The sequence below is a fragment of the Strix uralensis genome, chromosome 9, assembly GCF_047716275.1.
Source record: "Strix uralensis isolate ZFMK-TIS-50842 chromosome 9, bStrUra1, whole genome shotgun sequence".
NCBI classification, from domain to species: Eukaryota; Metazoa; Chordata; class Aves; order Strigiformes; family Strigidae; genus Strix; species Strix uralensis.
The window spans coordinates 23,707,829-23,728,022 of record NC_133980.1 but is presented as its reverse complement, the minus strand read 5'-3'; the positions used below and the strand labels follow the sequence as shown (position 1 = coordinate 23,728,022).

General features: G+C 36.6%; 2 protein-coding genes across 7 annotated transcripts in view; both read right to left on the bottom strand.

Moving 5' to 3' along the window:
- Positions 1–267: 267 nt before the first annotated feature.
- On the bottom strand, positions 268–17,563 carry RBP1 (retinol binding protein 1). Its single transcript, XM_074877733.1, has 4 exons — positions 16,554–17,563; positions 15,771–15,949; positions 3,795–3,896; positions 268–535 (listed from the first exon to the last, which is right to left on the bottom strand). Exons 1-4 carry the CDS (start codon positions 16,624–16,626, stop codon positions 482–484), a joined length of 408 nt encoding a protein of 135 aa, XP_074733834.1. The 5' UTR covers positions 16,627–17,563; the 3' UTR covers positions 268–481.
- Positions 17,564–17,824: 261 nt separating this feature from the next.
- NMNAT3 (nicotinamide nucleotide adenylyltransferase 3) overlaps positions 17,825–20,194 on the bottom strand; it is a 30,338-nt gene continuing 27,968 nt past the window's right edge. For all 6 annotated transcript variants that reach the window (XM_074877729.1, XM_074877732.1, XM_074877727.1 and 3 more), the window contains one exon: positions 17,825–18,608. In XM_074877729.1, the coding sequence (XP_074733830.1) occupies positions 18,199–18,608 (410 nt within the window). In that variant the 3' untranslated portion in view covers positions 17,825–18,198. The remainder of the gene's footprint in view (positions 18,609–20,194) is intronic.

Sequence of the window (20,194 nt, the reverse complement as noted above, 5' to 3'; positions counted from 1 at the left end):
CAGTGAAATCAGGATTTAGGTGTAAGCCACATGCTACAGCTTTCAATCGCTTCCCTACAACTACAATTCAACAGCTGAAAACAAGACTGCCTGGAGGCCTCTTGCTAAGGCTATGGAAGGGTGATTTCCATTGTAAGTAAAAAAATTAGCTTACAAGCTAATACAATAAGCTTACAATAGTGGAGCTTACAATAAGGTCCACTATCTTGTTTTGCACTTAACAGTGCTGTTTTGGCATAGTCAAGAATTCTGGTACACATACATGTATAGTGTTTAGTATCTTTAATTGGCATTTCTAAAAAGTTTTATTTGCAGTTATTTCTTTAAAATGATTTGTTAAAAAATTCTAATTTTACAGTTATAATGTGATCTTCATTTCTGTGTTTGCTCTTGTCACTGATGATGTTCGTTACTAGCATTCAGAGATTTGGCGGTAAGTCTGAAAATTCTACTGTTCTTCACTTCTGTATCAGCAGTAGGCTCACTGTACCTTCTTAAAGATCTGCTTACACTTGACTCCACACACTCTTATTTCCTAGGAAGAGAAAATAATTAAAAAACCCAACTTTTACATAGGACACATGCATTATACATTCATGTGTATGTTCAGTTTAATTTGAATCCACAAGTTTCTATCAAATTAGATTGTGTGGCTTATACATATTTTAGCCTATTTTTAATCCTTAAAGAAACCAGCTGGTCTGGGTTTGTTTTCTGGTGAAAGGTGGAGTAAGAGAAGCTATTTTGGGATCTCAGATCTTAACGGGCCAAATATGTTCCTGGTGCATTATTCTCTATTTGCAGTGCGTGCAACTGCTTAGGTCTTTGAAATGGGCATTCTCTGTTTTGGGCACCTAAGTTATTTGGGGATGGATTTGAATAACTGGTTCTGAATCTGTGGATGACTAGTAGTTCAAACCTACAAAAACCCACTCTAGCAACACAATGGTCATGGCTAGAAAAGGACAGATAGTTGTGTACAAAAGATTTGATCTAGGTCTATAAATCACAGCACAGCAGTGAGTTTTGACTGAACTTGACCACACTGGATGCCTAATGCTGTCTGCTGTTCCTTTGCATTCCATAAGAGCTTTTCAAAAATCCCTACGTGCTAGTCATTGGATCATCGTGAAAGGTGCATAAGCAGGTGCAATGATGCTTACATCTTTGGCACTGATTTGTGAGGCCTACAGTTGTTTACCATCTCACTGAAGATGCAGTTTAATCTTCTCCATTACTGAAACTATTTAAGTTAGACCTGAGAAGTTCACACAGTATGTGTGGGGATGTGCAGAAGTGCTGACTGGTTTTAGTGGAAGAAGTAAAAAGGGGTGGAACTTCTTAAGGGACATAAAGACAAAGGTTATGTATGACCTGGCAGATGGGATGTACTTTCTATTTCAAAATAAGAGTTTTAATAAAGCTGTCAGAATATTCTGAGGAAACAGGAGGCAGAGTATCCTGGGAAGTTATGCATATTTTCTTATAGGGGACTTTGATAAAATGACATACTTAGAAAACCTTACACTGAGTAAATAACGTATTGGTATATGTTGCTAGTCCCTAGTAAGAGAAGGTTCTTCATGATGAATTGATGAAACAAGCAGACAGATACAGTGATTTTAGTTAGGACGTGTTTTGTTCACTTCTGTATAGGTAACCCCGACGCAGGACTGTGCAATAAGGGCTAAGAGATCTGCTGACAGTGACAAAAACCTACAGAGCAGAGGCAATCAATACAATAGAAAAGGACAATAAAACTCAAAAGGAAACGGAGAATGGTCAAATAAGTCACTCACATAAAACAGAATCTAAGGAGGAAAAAGAACTATGAAGTACAGAACATAGAATGAAATGGAGAAAATAGGAGGCAATAAACTACTAAAGGATGTGGTACTACTCTCTACAGAACTGTGGAAAGAATTAAATTAACACTTGGCTCATTGTGTAAAGTTCAGTAGGATCATAAAGCTATCGAAGTATCAATTTTTTAGAGGTAACTTCCCATTGAATCAAAGGACTCTCAAGAGTACAGGACCCAGTAATCTCAGATGGTCAAAAATAAGATACTAAATGGGACTGTTTTACTGTATGTTTAATGGAGAGAGTTACATTAACAAGGATTCAGAGAAATAAAGAGGACATCTTTTGAAGTTCATGAAACATGAAGAGTGATAAAATTGAAATATTGGGGACTGGCCTCTAAAATACTTCATTACTTCCTTTGCATGAAGTGATTTTGTACTGACTGTTGTGTACATGAGAGACAGATTGTGATAAATTGTACACGTGCCAATCAATGCATGGATGCCTGCATGAGCTGGCAGGTATGATACAGAACTCTTCACAGCCTTCTGAAAAAGCAGCCTCAGATCAGTCAGTTTACCTTGGGGTACCTAAAGTGGCACTAAACACATATGTTTGAGCGACTGAGTCTGAATTTGACTTCTAAAATCAAACTCTTGACAGGGTCAAGTATAGAAAGTGGTCTGGCCTAGAGGTCCATGGCTAGGTTGTATGGCTAGAGCATGAACCAGAGTAAGGATAGCAGAAATTGGGGCTGAAGAAATTGGTGTTGCAGACAGGACATGGGAAGAGAGAATGACTGCAGAGCTAGCAAGGGACAGAAACCAGGATGCCAACACAGAGAAATCTAAGAGTAACTAGTGCTATGGCTTCATATGTGTGCAGATGAGTGCAGCAAGGTGTAAGTTGAACTTCTAGGCCGGACAATGTATGGCTAATTGCAACCTGTTTGCTAGCATAGAATCTGAGAGGGCTGATGATTGGTGTCATGGCACCAACTGTTGTGAAGCTGGGAGATAGTGTGCAAATACTGTAGTGTGTCTGTGTATAGATAGAGGGAATATGTATATACAGAAAATTCTGGAGTCTCCTTTTTATTGCTTCCCCCCTACCTTCAGTGAGCCCACGACCTCAGCTATAAAGTGACCACTTACACAGTAACTTTCTACCTGTGTTATATCAAGTATGTAGTCCAGATGGTAAGATCTGTCATATACATTCCTTTCCTGAAGTGGTTTTTGGGACTTCCAGTACTTCCTGAAAATCGTGTTTAGTAATAAGGGATTTGGGGTACTTTTGCAAAGATTTCATAGCTCTGCTACTGATTTGAATATTTAGAGAACATCAGTTTAGACTGCTGAATGCTAATAGTACTGAACAGTGAACAGAAATGGAGGTTGGATTTTATTATCTCAGCAGAAAGACTGCCTTTTACTCACGTTGATGAGAGAGTAAGGATGCTATAAAGAGATATGTGAGAAAAGAATAGGCATCTTCTTTCAGGTCCTGTTAACTTAGAAAGATAAAAATGATGGTCTGAAAGAACATGAAATTTCAAAAACTTAATTGCTGTTTTAATTCTCTAGGCTATAATGCAGTCTGGCCTGTAATTATTTTAAAAGAACAATGGTCTATTTTCCCCTTATGGCTTATTGTTGGATGCATAATTTCACTAGCTCCCATACTGTGTATATCACAGACTGTATGAAGGACATTGTTAAATGTCTTCCTCAGTGTAAACATTTCAAACTGGTATGTCTGGACAGATAGCTAACACAGAAAGAGTACTGCTTTGAAATCAGGCAGTCTTTGTAAGGGACATAAAAGCATAATGGCTCCAAATGAAATTGTTGCTTTAGAAAAAAGTCAAATGCCACACCAATACATAATTATGTCAAAGTAAGCCAAGATAACATAGCACACAGCCTGCTGTGTTACATCTAACCATTTTAATAGAGTGGCATTTAAAACCGGTTACATGATCTTACCAGGTGCATTTCATCTCCTTCAATCCACTGAGTCCAACCACGACCTTCTTTTTCTCCATTCTGCACACAAAGAAGCTTATCTCCATCCCAAGATACAGTGGTCTAACAAAATAGACATGTTCAGTGTTACTGTAGTATTCTCTGATAATATGATTAGTTTTCTTAAATTAAAACTTCTCTCTAATATAATAAATGATTAATGTATCTCATAAGAGGAATAATTGTAGAGTGTTGTAACAGGATAATTACAAAAGAAATGAGCTTAAATAGAAAGTTGCTGCCCAATTGCCTGTCAAAACCTGGAAGGATGAGATAAAGCTGTTTAAATGCAAGAAAAAATATCATAAAAATAATTGTGTAAGAGTGCACTTCTCTCTCCCTGTGGACAAATAGAGCAGCAGAATGGATGTGCAGCCTAACACTGTATTTGTAAAAGGAGCTGAAAACTTGAGATTCAGTTTGTTTTTCCACCATGGAAGGATTCCTCAGCTGTTCTACCTGAAAAAAGTACACATCTACTGGCATCTATGGATGAACAAAGCTTTTAAATCCTGAGCTGTTTTTTCCCCATGTCTTAATCTAGCTTCCGTCATCGAGCAGAGTGGTTTTGAAGTATCGGCAAATTGGTATCTTTGCCAGCATCCCACTTTGTATAACTGTAGCTGGAGAACTACTTGAGCCAGGACTGGCAGAATAAGGGTAAGGTGTTGCAGGATTCAGCATATCACTTTTGTGAATATTGATGCTGTCCTCAGTAGTTCAGCAGAACTTGATTCAAAAACTACTTAAATGTATGAGGGTGCATCCTACAGCTTGTTACTATGGTTAGCCTTTACTGACAATTTGCCTTTCACGTCTCCCTAAGATAAAGAGAAGCAATACTCTGTAAAATATTTAATGAGGGAAGCGGAAGAGCAGTGACAATTTGTGCTCCGTGAGGATACTTTAACATCAATATTAGCATATGGCTTTTAAACCAGCTTGTTTGAAGTGAATCTGAGGACTAAATATGGGATTACTGTCTACCTTGTAAAAGTCTTCAGTCACTGCCTGTATGAGTTGTCAAATGTGGAGAGAAGATGAATTCTGATCTATCATTAAAGGAAAACTTACTGCATCCATCCTGTGTAGTTTCTAAGAAAAGAAGTCAGCCTACATTTGTCATTCTGGGAACTAAAAGCAGTTCAACATTCAAGAACTACGCAGCCCTATTTATTTAATTTGTGTATGTCACAAACAATTAATTCTTAAATGATAACCATGATAGCCACTATCTTTAAATGAGTACAGCCAGCAGTCTCCACCCCTGGGGAGCTTTAGACTAAACAAGCATGGAAAATGAATCACTAGAAAGAGTGCCAGCATAGCTAATCCTGGGCAAGGCATTGTTATTGATCCCATATAGTCTGTTTGCACCATATGGGGTCTCTGAAAGAGAAACTCATGTGTCCTTGCTAAAAATCTCTTGAATTTGGAAAATGCATTCACAAATTATTCTGTTCACTCTTGTAAAATGATGTATTTAAACCAAGTAGTAGATCACATTTAAAAAAAGCCATATCCTTTTAATGTATAAAATGCTAATGCAGGAAGGAACAGCACATTTGGGTAGAGCCATAGTAAATGTGGTCATCATAGTTTAAATCCTCTTCCATATCTGTTTTTAATCAGCAGACATGCAGTTGGAGACAGAAGATAACAAATACTACTAGTAAAAGTGAAAAAAGTTTAATTTATAAGTTAACAAATTAAGATTTTCTGATGATTCTAAAAAATGAATATATTAGAAAATGAACATTATTTCTACTGATGACTTGTAGATAGGAGGGATACTGTGGAATGAAGCCACTTTGCTTAGTAACCGCACTTATTTTTGTCCATTGAGTATTAGCTCAGCATAGTTTAATCATTAGACTAGCTTAACAGTTAAATTTTGTGGGTTTATATGTGAATTCAAAGGCAATATACCATGTAAGATCCAACTTTATTAGTACTACTAATGTTCAATGTCAATTGTGAAAGTTACTAGTCTTGATAATATTCACTAGTTTAGGACACTTGGGGGCAACTGAGAATGTTTGTAGCAGCACAAGGAAACATCTTTTTCAGTCTCTAAGGGAGATTGAAATAGTTTCATTTTAGAAAGCAACGCATTTTTTTCTCTGCCTCTCTTGTTTTTCCAGTCAAGATTAGATACTGCTTTTGGCAATTTGGTAATAACCAAAAAGATTATAGTACCACATACAGTTAACCAAGCTGTTTTATCAGCCAATATTCTCGGTTATCATCCTCTGCCTTCCCTTTGAGAAATATAAATACTGAAAGGATATGAGTAAACCATACAGTTACTGCTTTTTGTATGTAGCTATTTTGCTATGAAGGTTATAAAGCACAGAATATATTGCAGGAGAACATAATGTCCTCTTCTTTGCTAGCAGGATCAACCACTTCATGACAGTAAGATTAATCAGTAGCATTTTTATCTTTTCTTTCTTTAGGTTAAACTGTAATGTCTCATATAATAAAGGACAAAACTCAACACAGATTGAAGCTCTTCCATTCCAAATATCTCTATTGAGACACACACTGAGTATTAGCTGAGGTTGGAGTTGCCATGGCTGTTATATAAGCAGTGGTGTTGCTAATAGGCAAGATAAAGAAATGCTTTACTTTCTATGTAAAGCCACTTTTCTTAGAAAAATAGGCTTTTATAATTAACCATGTTTGCCACTATTTTGATTATAGCATGACCTAAGGTTTGCCTGATTACAGAGATGGAGCTACTGTCTCCTATCTGCAATGACTGAAAATCTTTGCCAGGGTTTGGGGAGCACTGCATCCCTGGGCAGACAGTTCCTATTCTTCATCTTGCTCCACAAGCAAGAGAAGTAGATAAACTTAGAGGACACTGGAAAGCAGCAGTCTCCTGATGGTAACAAAATGAACTAAATGAAAATATAGTATTTCTCTAAAACTGGACTTCTGCCTTTTTGAGCATCTTGTACTACTTGTAGGATAAATAAAAGACTTCATTTATTCCTTTCAACTACATAGTACATAACATAAGCAAGCTTAAGTTTTGCTTATTTACATGATCATACTTAAACCTAAGACAAATACTTCTTAGATCAAATGCGTATAATTCTGTAGGAAACTTCAATAGAAAACAGATTAATGCGATTAGTCAATAGTGTGATTAAAAATACTGAAAGAGCACAAGAAAAGTTAATGGAGTGAGATAAATAAGAGTGAGTCTTCCCTCAATTTAACTTTTCTCAAAAATTCTAACGAGCAGTATTGCACATCTTTTGGATTATATACTCTTTTGTTCTTGAGGTGTAATAAATACAGAATGGAGCTCCTCTGGGAGGTGAAGAAGTCTTTGAAGCCTGAGAACACAAAAATGTTCAAATTTTCTTTAGTTGTGTGATGTGATTTCTGTAGTCCTACACTTTTTTGGTGTACTTAGATATTTTCCTTTTATTACTTGGCCATTCACATACTTTTGTTAGTGATTTAATCTCTGTGTTACGAAGATTTAAATACATGTGCATAGCAACACCATCTTCCTGAAAATTAAAGCTAGAAGAAATGATAATTAAAGTATTCTCGTTACTGTTTTCAGTTATGAGACAAGGTAGATTTAAATGACTATGTATTTGCATTTTCTCTAGTAGCAACAACAGTAGTGAAGTATTGTAGAATTACAACAGATACTACTTCCACCTTCTAGTGGCAAGTCATACTGACACACAGCCAGAGATACTGACTTTTGTAATTTACTGAAACAGTCATCAAACTATTTTATCAGAGAACTTTGCATTTCCCAGTGATGTCTAAATGCAAAAACGTTTCATGCTGGCTTTGCACAATGTTTCTCATTCCAACGTTGGCTATTCCTAGAGTGCTTGCTTGTGTCATATGCTCTGCAGTTGAAGATACATAATGCATTTTACACATGAATGAATGAATATAACATTTTTTTTGAAGTAGTCCATGAACATTTTTTGTTAATGCTACATAGATTTTTAACACATTGCATTTACAAATATGAATTGCAGCTACCATCTTTCATCAAAAATGTGATATTAATTTCTCATCTGTAGGAGAAACACAGCAGTACCAGTTCTATTTTTCTTCTACTTCCCTTCAGAGTGTTGTCTCTATATTATGGTGCAGCAAATGACTGCAATGCTCTAAAACTGCATGACACGCTCTGTGCTCCATCTCAGTCCAGTAACTCTCTGCTTATGAGAATGACCAGTCATTTTACAACTGTAATTATGATTTAAGAAGGATTAAACAATGGAAAGTAATTGTTTAGGTCAGATGACACAGGAGAACCCAATTTGAGCTGTGTCCTCTATTGTGTTTACAAATAACATTGAAGAAAATATCCTAGAATTTTTGGTCAAACATAGTAATATATCCAACAAGGTATTTAACAGCTTCTCAAGATAAAGCATTTTCATCTGTACTAAGTATCAAAGTGACATAAAAATCTCTGGTAAGCAGTCTGCAGGGGAAATTTTCATCAAATGAGGTGTTAATGGAATAAATGAATGTTGATATCACTGACAAAATCTAATGTAACTGTGAAGGGGCATTGTGCAATGTAGTCACTACCTATGACCTTCTGTGTAGGAGGCATGCTGCACACTGCTAACAGGAGGGCTACAACCATGTTCAGAGTTTTCCATCTCTCCATCCTCTAACTCCTTTTATCTCATCAAATTGGCATCTGGCAGGTTGATGACAGACAGATAAACTACTGAGAAAAAAACAAGAAACTCAACAGAAAAATTAGTGGTAGGATTCTTGGACTTTATCTCAAGATACTGTTGCTGGACAAAGGCTATACATATTTAGCCACCCTGTAGCTAAGTTGAATGATAAAGTCTGTACCAACCTGTCCTTCCCTTACTAATTTCAGTTAACCCTGTAGAAGCACTTATAAATCTAACCTCCCATTTCATCATTCCTGTTTTTAGCTGTGCATCAACAAACTCCCAAAGTTAACTCATAGGAAATGGTTGGTAGAACAATACAATTAATTTCTCAGCTGCTTGTGGGGCTGCAGATGTGATGTCTCATAATAGGCATCTATAGCTACAGGACTCTGAAACATATTCATGACATTACAGACTTGCTCAGGTTGTTATTGAAAGACAAGCTGGTTATAACGCGGGCATTCTGTACCTGACTGATAAGCTTACTGAAGTTCACTGTAGTCAAAAGATGAGACACTTCCAAAAGCAGTATTTTGCTTCTGTGATTGTCAGCATCTCCATTGCTACCAAAGGAGCTTAGGATTGGATTGACAAATTTTAGATCAAAGGGTAAGCTGCTGTCAGATAGGATCAGATCTTAAATGTTCAAATTCCTTATTTTGAATGCTTGCTCATAAGAGCAATGAAGGAAAGCAATGACTAGAGACATGCTCCAGGGAGTAGGAAAGTAAATGTGTCAAAGCTCCAGGCTATGCAGGTGACAATATGTGGGAGGAGTAGTAGAATCAATATTTCTGACAGTGCATACTGTTTTATTTCTTAGGAATGGTGGATTTTTTATTTCTTACTGAAATAAAATTGTATACAAATAATACAAAAATAGACTCGTGTATATCCTATGCCAGAAAAAAAGTAGAAAACAGCACATCCAATTCACTTTGTGCAAGAATGAGAATTGATTCTGACACTTACTGTTTAAATTAATGTGTATAATTGATTTATCCTCTGTGTAATTTTAGCAAGATGCAATTGTACATAACACTAATGATTTGTCATTTAAAATTGGATTTGGCAAGTCTGGTTCTCAGGTTTATAGCTGATTCTTTATGATTTCACTTTCTGCATTCATAAATCTCTGAGCTTTTTAGGATTCACAAAAAGCTGAAATGCTAAGGCCATCCAAAACCACCTCCACTACAAAGCTTCAGTATGTTAGCAGTGGTTTTGTGAATAACTAGCTCAAAGCTTCTGATTAGTCTCAGGTTTTAGATGTGAATCCAGCACTGCAAAATTTGAAGTTAATGACATCTTAAATTATATGGCGAAAGATTCTAGAGATCTCATTTGATATCACTCTGCAAATGTGCTGAGCGTATCACTTACATGTAATAAGCAGTAATGCCAAAAGAGCATGCGGTGTGAAACAAGGCAGAAAAAAGGAAACTTCCACTTTACTGAGGCACAGAGACTGAATGAACCAGAGTTTTAGAGAGGCTGAGACAGACCCAAGAGTGGACCTCTGTTCTCTGGAGCTTCAGAGGGGTTGACTGGAGGACCGCTCTTCCTCACTTGTGGACAGCAGTTTGTAAAAGGTCAGAAGTAGCAACAGAAAACTACATAAAGACTACCTCCTTTCAATTAAACCCCCTCAAAATTCAGAGATTATTCCAATGAGGAGCTGGGGAATTCACAGTACTGCAAGAAGAGAGGGCACTACATTTGAGAAAAGACTACTACATACACACAGGCAATGACATACAAACACCTCCCAGCAACAGTCATTCTAGAACAAAGCTTGTTCCAACAAAGTATATGAGAAAATACTTCCAAGTCTAAAAGAAAAGGACAGCATTTGAAGAGGTAAAGAAACAAAATAGCTGAATTAGAGGGATCAAGTAAAGACATACTGCTGATCTTGCGTCTTACTAGACAGGCAATTGATATGGAGTCTTCTCACCCTGTGGGGGATCCCTACTGAAATTCCAAGTATTGGAATATTGTTTGTTGGTTGTTGTTCTGGTAGCAAGTCTTCATTCCAGTACCTACTCTAAACTAGATTAACAGCTGTGAATTCCATTTGTGGAAGAGAGGAACCCTGCCTAAATAGTTAAATAAGCTTCATGAGCCATGTGATTTTATAACAGGGCTTTATTCTGACCTTGCAGCAGTATAAACCAAATTATGTCCAGAACAACTAAACTTCATTGCATTTTTCCTGAATACAAAACTAGAGAGAAATCAGTTTCACATTAGACATGTTTTTTATTTAAAACAGAGCCATGATCAGTTTCGAACAATTTCCCTCCTTTCACTAGGATACAGGACATGTAACTTGCACTGGTTTGTGTGACAGGCTTGGTCAGGTGCCTATGAACAATCCTTATGTGGCTGTCTTAAACGTTAAATGACTATATATTTTCAGGAAGATATTTCATATGGTAAGATGTATGATAGATCTGATGAGTGAATTCTACAACTCCCAAATCCCCCTCCCCCTAACCCATCCCAGCAAGTCTTCCAGTGATAGAACCGTAAACACCCATTTGATAACTTATCCATGGTTATATTCTGCTTGTATTCTGTTTTGGTTAACTAAATGGTTAATATGTATGATTTCCCACTTCAATTTCAAATTCTTGCTGTTTTATCTATTTACCAGTCCCCGGTCATTGTAATTTCCTTATCTGCTTCAATGTAAGAAGGAAAGTACTACGCCAAAGAGCACAACAAGGCTCTGAATTACTGAAGCATCCTTCACTTGCTTAGCCAAATATTCAATTCTAACACAACTAAGGCTGTTTTCAGTTATACAAGAAATTCTGCTGTTCTATATTTAGAACATAGAATCTTCCTTGATTTTTTAAGCAGATCACTTGCCCTTAGTCTCTGTCAAAAGAGAGATTCATTCTGGAGAGTGTGAGCTAAAGCAATTCAGTCTCATTCAAATGCTTGAGCAGCAGAGAAAAATTATAATGCAAAAACTCTCTGACTTTAGCAGCAAAATTATTAGAAAAGTAAAAATTCTAGGGAAGTAATTTTTGCATCAGAGGTATCCCATTATCAATCTGCTTTGATTCATTGGGTGCAATGACTTGGAACATGAAACTTCAGCCTTCGTTTCAGCCTTTAAGTTTTTTCATTTAACTTTTTTACAAACTTTTGACTGATGTACTGAGCAAATACACTGTGAAGGTACATAAGGCTAACTCTTCTTCTTAGTGTCAGATTCTGCCCTGTTCTTATGTATACTGGTACATATTTTGCATTGCAGAGGTTTCCTCGGCTTCGCTGTTTATTACTGATGGTGAAAAGGGAGGCAAAATTATCTGGTGATGAATGTACTTTTGGAGATGCTTTTCAATCAGGTCTTGCCGCTTTTGTGCACAGTAAATTTTTTCCACAGTAAAGTTTATTTGCATGAAACAAGGTTTTATACTTAGTGGAACACCTGAGATGTTAATTAAATTAATCTCAACTAGAGGCTATAGAATTTATCTTTAAACTGAGGAAAGTTCATGATGAGACTGGAGCTTCACTGAGAATGAAGATATCAGGATCAAATACTCGGTTCAGGAAATACCAAAGCCATAGTTATCCACTTAACTAATTTCTATCTTGTACACTATATATCTGATAGATGTTGCCAATTAAAACCATGAACAAACTCTTTGAAGTAGTAGAAACTTTATCACATGGTCTGATTCAAACTTCACATCATATAAGAAATAATTTAATAATGTCTTAAGGGATGTCTTTCTACACCATCTAATGTGCACCCTGTAACATTTGCAAAGAATAAAAGATGCTCTTGAATATGTAAACTTTTATTTTACCTTTATAGTTCACACTGCCATTTAGGGTTTTTAACAACCCTAAATATTAAGTATGATTAAACTTGTAGAGACACATCTTTCACAAAATTTACAAACAAATAGAGAAACTCTTATTTAACTATTATCTAGGAGATAAAATCTCTGGGGAAAAGCTCCAGGAGAAGCACAACAGCATTATGGGAACTAAGTGAATGCAGATGTCTTGTCTGCATTTCTTAAGAGACCAGGTTGTGCTGCAGGTTACTCCATACATGGTTTCAGCAATGCTTAGAATGCATTGAGTATCTACTGTCTTCTTGGAACTGCCTTGCACTGTGATTAGTGATCTCTCCCGTGTTGTCAGCTGTCCTAATCTTTGGTTCTACACAACAGAGAAATTGCATCTTTAACTAAACTAGCAGGACTTTTGAGTTTCTTGAGATTTCAAAGTAGCAAATTTTCACTTCCCATCAGAAACAAAGCCTTAAAGGAACTGATGTTATGAACTGCTGTTACCTATATCCCTTAAGAAAACAGAATCACCTAAAAACGTGTTGCATACAAAAAAGTGACTGTTTTGGACAGACTGCTAAGTTTTATCCAGCTCAATTAACTCACTGTTCCAGAAAGTTCAGATAGGCTTCCAGGAGTGACCAACTATAAAAATGAAAAAAATCCTAACTGAAATGAATGAGGGGGCCTATACTATCACAGGAGTATCAATTCCTACTGTCAAACCTTCGACTTCTAAAATAAGTATCAGCAAAACTTTTTAGCCTTTACTCATCACAGACAGTATCGATTTGGAATTACTGTAGTTACACTCTACCCTGACTGACTCAAAGACATGTTCTGCAACTGAAAGGTGAGCACAATTTCAGTGAATTATACACAACATCTAACCTATTCACTGTTCTAATATTATTTTTACTGATATGTTAACTCTATTTAGATGATATATTCTTCATTAAAAGAAAAAAGTGATCTATACCTATTGGATGACTTATTTCTAAGGTTATGTTTGCTAGTCTCCTGATGATTGCTCTGCTATACAGATTAATGTTTAATGAGTAATTTGTCTTATCCATGTTACTTTGTACTTCTGATACATTGAGCTACTTGGATAAAACTTGCCCAGTGGTCTGCTCAGTCCACAACATAAATAACAATAATTGATTCACAATCTCTCCCATTAGACAGGTTGACTATTAACGATTAAGCCATTTATGGCATGCAGTCTCATAAGCTATAGATGAGAAAAGGAAACACCAAGAATGATATCCAACCTTTGCTTTTATGATATTTTTTTTCATAACACCACTCAGGGAGTGGTCCAGTATCTCTTCTATCACTCCATGACCCTTCTCTGACAAGAGTCTTTCTGGACCATTGGAGTTATTTTGCTGCTTAACAACTGCAAGTGTTGCCTGACGTGGTTATCAGGTTTGGGCTGCAGTGGCTTCAGAAAGACAGCTTCTTGTACTGTTTTGCCTTTGGGAAAACTGAGGTCTCAAGTCAAAAAGAAATCTTTAATAAGAAAATTAAACTATAAAGTATGATACATTGCTACAGGCAAATAGAGAACCAGTGATCAGTGACCAACTGTACAGCTGCAGTTGGTATCTGTTGTTGGAGGCCATAAAGGGACATGGATGATTTCTGAACGTTTTTGTGGAGTTTTATGTGCCCAAGTGATTCTTAACAAAACTAACAGGGTTAGTGACTACTCCTTGGGTTCTTTTGGAAAAGGCAAGAAGATACTGGTACTTTCTGCTTCCAATGCTGAGTGAGCATTTTGCACTAAACAGCCAATAGATAAAAGCAACCCTTGGAAGTAGGGTGAACTAGGTTCCACTCCAAATCAAATAGCTGTTGTAGTGACTAGAATAATCTTTCTCTAATTTCTTCTTTCTGGTTCAACAATTTGAATTCTTCCCTATCACTCAATTTAGCAAAATAGCATTGAGAATTTTGGCCTGTTACAGACAATAAAATATTTAGAGTATTTGTCCGGTAATTAAGAGTTGTGTGTTAAATCTGTTCAGCATTTCAAATGCAGGACTATGCAAGGGCCACATTTCCAGGTCCTCTGAATCTGATTTTTTAGTGCAGTGGTTGTCTGAACTCATTGCAGGCACATGCTAGACAGCCTCAGAGCACAATTACTTCTTTCTGCCATGTAGAGAATGTGTTAGTCCTCCTTTAGATGGAGTTTAATGGTATTTAAGTAGATAAAGCTTAGATGGAGACAGTTCTGTATACACACAAAATAGTACTTCACCGACTCAAACACTGAGAACTTCAGACATTTTTAGCACTTGAGCAGATGTTTTGAACACTCCTATCTTTGATAGTGATTTAGCCACCTAAGTCTAAGTCTTGCTTTGGGCTCATAACTGTTCAGTGGACTTGGATCTCATCATCCTGATTAAGAGCCTTCCAGCAGTCAAAAATGCATTATGACATTGGGGCACTTTTCTATACAGAAATACACACTGCCTCCATGAATTTTGCATTCTGTACTCTATCATGCTTCTACCCTCTCTATCAAGGAGTACAGAAGGATTAGTTGAGGCACTCACTAGTTCACCATTCTTTTTTTCTCATCTTCATGATCCTTCCCTTTCCTGCCATCACCCCAGCAAAAGCAATTCTGCATATCCTAGTGTAAGAGAATAGTATTGGTTTTAAATGGCCCTATTTAAATGGCCTATTAATTTCTCCTTTACAGTCCCTCCCAAGATAATTTTCTTTTGCGTTAACAACTTCTTCACTGTAGGATATTGCAGGTGTCATGCTCTCAAACTAACAGGAAAGAACTTGGTATTCTCAAGTTTTTCCCCTGTTAATTGGTATTTATCAGCCATAAGTTAGAAAATATTGTCTCTCTGGCAAGCAAAAAGAGCTCATAAGGCAGAGTCCTCAGTGTTTGCTTATTGACTGCTGTAAGATTTGTTCCAGTAGGCTAATTAATGCATCTGCTCTAATGAATACACCCAGGAAGGAAAAGAGCACAGGAACAAGCACAAGAAAGAAAAGCTGCAATTTCTAAGCACTTAGCCATTCTAATACATGGGGAATAGTGCCTGACCTTGCAATCAATGGATTTCCTTTACTGGGAAACATTACTCAGTGAAGAGATTCTGAAAGTCTGAACCTAAATGTCTTTTTGACCAACAAATATCCCAATATAATTGAGTAATGTTTCACCAAAGTTACTATTCATTCATTGATAAAACTGTTCGGTGCTCCTGATTAAAATTAGCATTCCTGTAATGTAAACGCATTGTAAAAACTGTGTGCACTTCTTGGCAAACTGAGAAGTACAGAAATAATTTTAGAAATAGCCACACAAAATGGTTAACAGATGTGGTCTGTGAAAGGCCTCAGATTATTATTTTTTTTTTGTCCATTGTTACAGTTCTAATTCTTACCATGCATTTGCGATCATCCACCCCAGCTAAATCCTCCTCAAACTCCTTTCCTACATCAAATTCCATGATGTAGTTTCTAAAAGTGCTTAGCGTTTTAATGATCATATGATCCCCATTCTGAAGGATTTCTTTGTCAGGCTTTAGCAAGTTTGCTATTTTTCTTACAGCAACATTTACATCTGAAAAAGAAAAAGAATTATTTTAATCTAGAAAAGTCTACTGCAAAAAGAAGCTTGTAGCTCTTGGGAGAACTAAAACGAACAAATAAATAAATGTCCAGATCTTTCCAGTCAGCTTTCACATCAGGAAAGAGTCCATAACCTAATTATTTTAACTTTAATAAGTTAATATTTTATGATTATATGGAATCCTAAAAAATACCATTTGTATTTGACAGTTAATAAGGCCTTCGATATTTCTATCGAAATACTATCACTTTACATCAAATGCAAACACACAAAATTGCATTAGATACATTATTGTCTCCTTATTATGCATAAAAAATTTTCAAATTATGTTTTTTTTTTTAAAGTTTGAAGTCTGCCACTTACCTCTTTAAGCTATGTAGTTTAATCTCTGTTAATGTAAACTTCAAGATCATAAAAAGTAGAGGCTGCTTAAGACAAAACAATTTTGCATAAGGCAATTCTTAGAGTGCATTCCTGAAAAAAATGTTTCTCACAGAAATGATTTATGACTGTACAAAAAAAATAGATCTATGTAAAGACTACGACAGGTTGCATTTATTGATTATTTATTAAAGAAACATGAAGGGAACCTTACCCAGTGCTTTCAGATACTCCTCAAAATTATCATTGCTGACCATTTTCCAGTAACCATTGAAATCTGCAGGCATCCCTACTTTAGGTAATTGTCAAAATCAAAGTCTCAGAACAGTGTGTTGATTCTGCACCACACAGCTCACTGCCCTTCTTTGTGGTGAGTTTGAACTCTAGTTTCTTTTATCTCTTTTTTAGACCATGTAGCTATGCAAGTCCTTCTAATCCGATTACTGTTGAAGTGTTGCCTTTAAATCCCTCCACAAGGCTGAACCTCTGAGACTTCTAATGACAGCAGGATGACTTGATTTAAACAGAATGAAACATTCACCTTCCATAACACTTCTGGAAGGGTACTGATTGTCTGGAGATCCATTTTAACCATATTACTCTTCATTTTTCATGTCACTCAGAAAAACCCTTTTAAATAGCTTTAGTTTAGGATATTAGCCAAAGCTATACAAGTGCTTATCTTGTATGCTTTTTGAGGTGAATCCTTCTTCCTTGCATATGTTCCAGCTACTTTATGCCACCTTCTTTTCAGAAAATCATCAGACAGACTCTTTTAGTGAAAGCAATTTGTGTCTGGCATTACTTTAACTTGTTCCACAAGCTCCTTATTTCTAGAGAACTAGAGTGGAAGCTGTTAGGCCAACTGAGGGCTCAAAAAGGGCCAGTAAAGTGGAAACTTGTATTAAGAAGCAGTAGTTAATTCTGTATATTGATAAATGCTACATCACTATTGAATGCATGCTTTCAGTTAATTTAAGCAACATTGAAACAGAGAAGTAGCACTTTATAGAGATTCTATATTCTCTGAAGGTGTCTTCTGTCAAAAATGAGATAGACTGAATCGGCAGAATAGGCAACAACATATAAGAGAATGGATTTTTCTGGCTAACATTAGGGCTCAAATACCAAGACAGCCTCTTAGCTATTTTAATTTATTTTCCACTGTGTATCTTCAAATGGTACAGCTGAAGTTCCTCTTGGATATGTTATCTACTCCAGGGCTTTAGCAATTACTTACTCTTATAGAAGACTGGATCAGAGAAGCAAAGAAACCCACTTTAACTCTGGGGATGACGACTGTCTGTCATTTGTGAATCTGGAGGCTTAAAAGTGATATGAACGGTGCATGCAGTTCTAAGTGCTTGCATGAAAGAAAGGTTTATTTCCATCTCTTGTTCAAACTGTCAAAACACAAAAAGTTATTCAGGGCCCTAAAAAGTCAAAGTTTAGCAGTAATATATATTTAAAGATATACATACATATTAAAAAAAGTTATGGTTCATTTTATTTTGCTGCTTCAGAATAGTAAGGCATCTTCATGCTAAAACTGTCTGTAGGATTACAGAATTACAATTCAGGAAAGTACTATGTTTGACCCTTAAGTATTACTGGAGATTAATATTTATTGTTAGATCTTTTATTTTCACAAGGAAACTATTCTTTATATATTTTAAGCTACGTAGCTGAGCATCCCGATTTGTTTAAGCATTACCACACACAAACCCATGAATTTAAAACACCACATGAATTCAAGAAATTCTGGACTGATGTATGTTCCCCTCATTAACAAGAAACAACTTTCTCAAGAACTTTACATGGAAAAGTGCCAGGTCCTTCCACTTCACACACTACAGACATCAGTCATTTAGTGGGTTTACTGTTGTGTTATGCAACTTAAGAGGCTGAAGCAAATCACCTTCGTTCTTCCGCTCACTCTCTTCTGTGTAGATATTATGCTGTGCAATGTAGGATATAACAGAATCTGGTACGAGATATTTTACGCTTAATCCTCTGCACAAGGCATAGCGTATCTGTGTTGCACTGATTTCATTCTGAATCCATTCTTTCACCAGAAAGATATTGTGCTGAAATTTAGTTAAAAGGTCTGATTCATTGATATACTGAGAAGGATCAGAGCCAGCACGGCTAATACAGACCAAACCAAACTTTTCCACTATTTCTTTGATGTGTTCTTCCTTCCAGAGATTGGGTGTCTTAAATGTCTGTAGAAAATCAGCCCCACAGAGCAGCTTTAATTCTGGTAGAACTGGAAAGACAAAAGGAAGGGAGAGATTTCTATACTTGCTCAGTTTTCTAGGAAGTTTATACTTAAATTGGTTTTAACTCATCAATTTTTGTTCCTTTTTGTGTTTTTTTCTATTATAACATCATTTACCTTTACTCCAGTTTACTTTCAAAAGGTTGCAAGAAAAATTCAGCTTGGATTTTATATGTCTGGTCACACTTACTTTATCACCTACTTCATCTTCATGCACAGCATACCAAATATTATCTGTACAATGTTAAAGGAGCATTATTCCTCCACTCAAGCAAGCCAAAAAGGGGAAGAAGCAAATAAAGAAGAGAATTATTTTAGCACGAAGACTAGACTTGGTTGAACCTGGCTACTACAGTCCAGCCTTCCCTGCTTGCTTTGCTTGGGTACTGTGGGAGCAACCCCTGCTAGCGAGGCCCCTGCCAGCGGCGGTGTCACCGCAGATGGCTCCCCAGCCCGTCGGGAGCGGCTGCCCTGCTGCACTCTGGCACACAGACACTATGTTTGCATACTGTCACATTAGGCAGAGAACAACCTAGAATTTCACTTGGCTTTGTGCACATGTATCATCTAAAACATGACGGATGGTATCTAATTTAACAACCCTTACTGGTACCATAAGCTAGTTAATTGACCTATTAATTTTTATTTTTAGAGAAATATGAACCAGTAGAGTATTATACAGATAATATTTTGTGTCATATGGCCATGGCATTTTCATTCCAGTATAAAGAGATCTAAAGCCAAATTTGCCATACCTTGAATAATGACCAACAATGATACTTCACTAGTACATTATTTATTGTTTTCTCTCCATTTTTTACTTGCTGCCCACTGCCTAAGCCCCAGTACAGAACTATCTCTTTCCTCAAAGTCTATTCTACAGCACTCATCATTATACCATCCAAGTATTTTACAAACATTGACTAGGTATCTTCACAGCCTTGAATTCATGAGAAATGAAGGGGAAAGATGGAGATATTGTCTCCATTTTACATTTATTTGTGGTTGCAGACAGTCAGCACATCTGCAAGTCTTATACAAACACCTTAAATCAGCCATTTGAAAAGTAAGAAACATACCAGTGATGATGCACAAGAAGCACACCTTAAGTGCCTTAAGATACACTCAGTTCTGCAGAGGTTTAGTATATACCATTGAGTTAACTACAGCAAGCACTTCTCTTACACCCCTCACTACATACCTTCCAACCCGTACAACAATGGTGGCAGGGGTACTGTGCTGCACCTTCCTGTGCTCTGAATGCAGCATTACTACAGAAGGAGGGACAAGGCTTCCCTGAAACATTAATGCCTGACAGAATCACCATAGACTGTCCACATACTTAAAAATATAATTCTGTTTTTTCCTGAGAGTTTATAATTAGTGTATTTGGTAGGAATGTGAAATTTTTGTAATAGCCTCCTCCCCCACAAACCACCCAGTAAATTTTATTTTGATACCCACATCTGCAAGGTTGGAACCTTTAGATTCAATGCTCTCAGCTCTGACACTTGAGCTAGTGCAGAAGTACCTGCAAAAGTTGTCTGTGACCCCTGTGTGGACCAGGGCTACGA

Bases quoted from the DNA above. Each gene is read 5' to 3' on its own strand.
- RBP1 (XM_074877733.1), bottom strand. From the start codon at position 16,626: ATGCCTGCAGATTTCAATGGTTACTGGAAAATGGTCAGCAATGATAAT. The intron at 15,950-16,553 runs GTAAGGTTCCCT...TTTCTTTTTCAG, and splicing joins GGAGTATCTGAAAGCACTGG to ATGTAAATGTTGCTGTAAGA. The intron at 3,897-15,770 runs GTAAGAATTAGA...CTATTTTGTTAG, and splicing joins TGGATGATCGCAAATGCATG to ACCACTGTATCTTGGGATGG.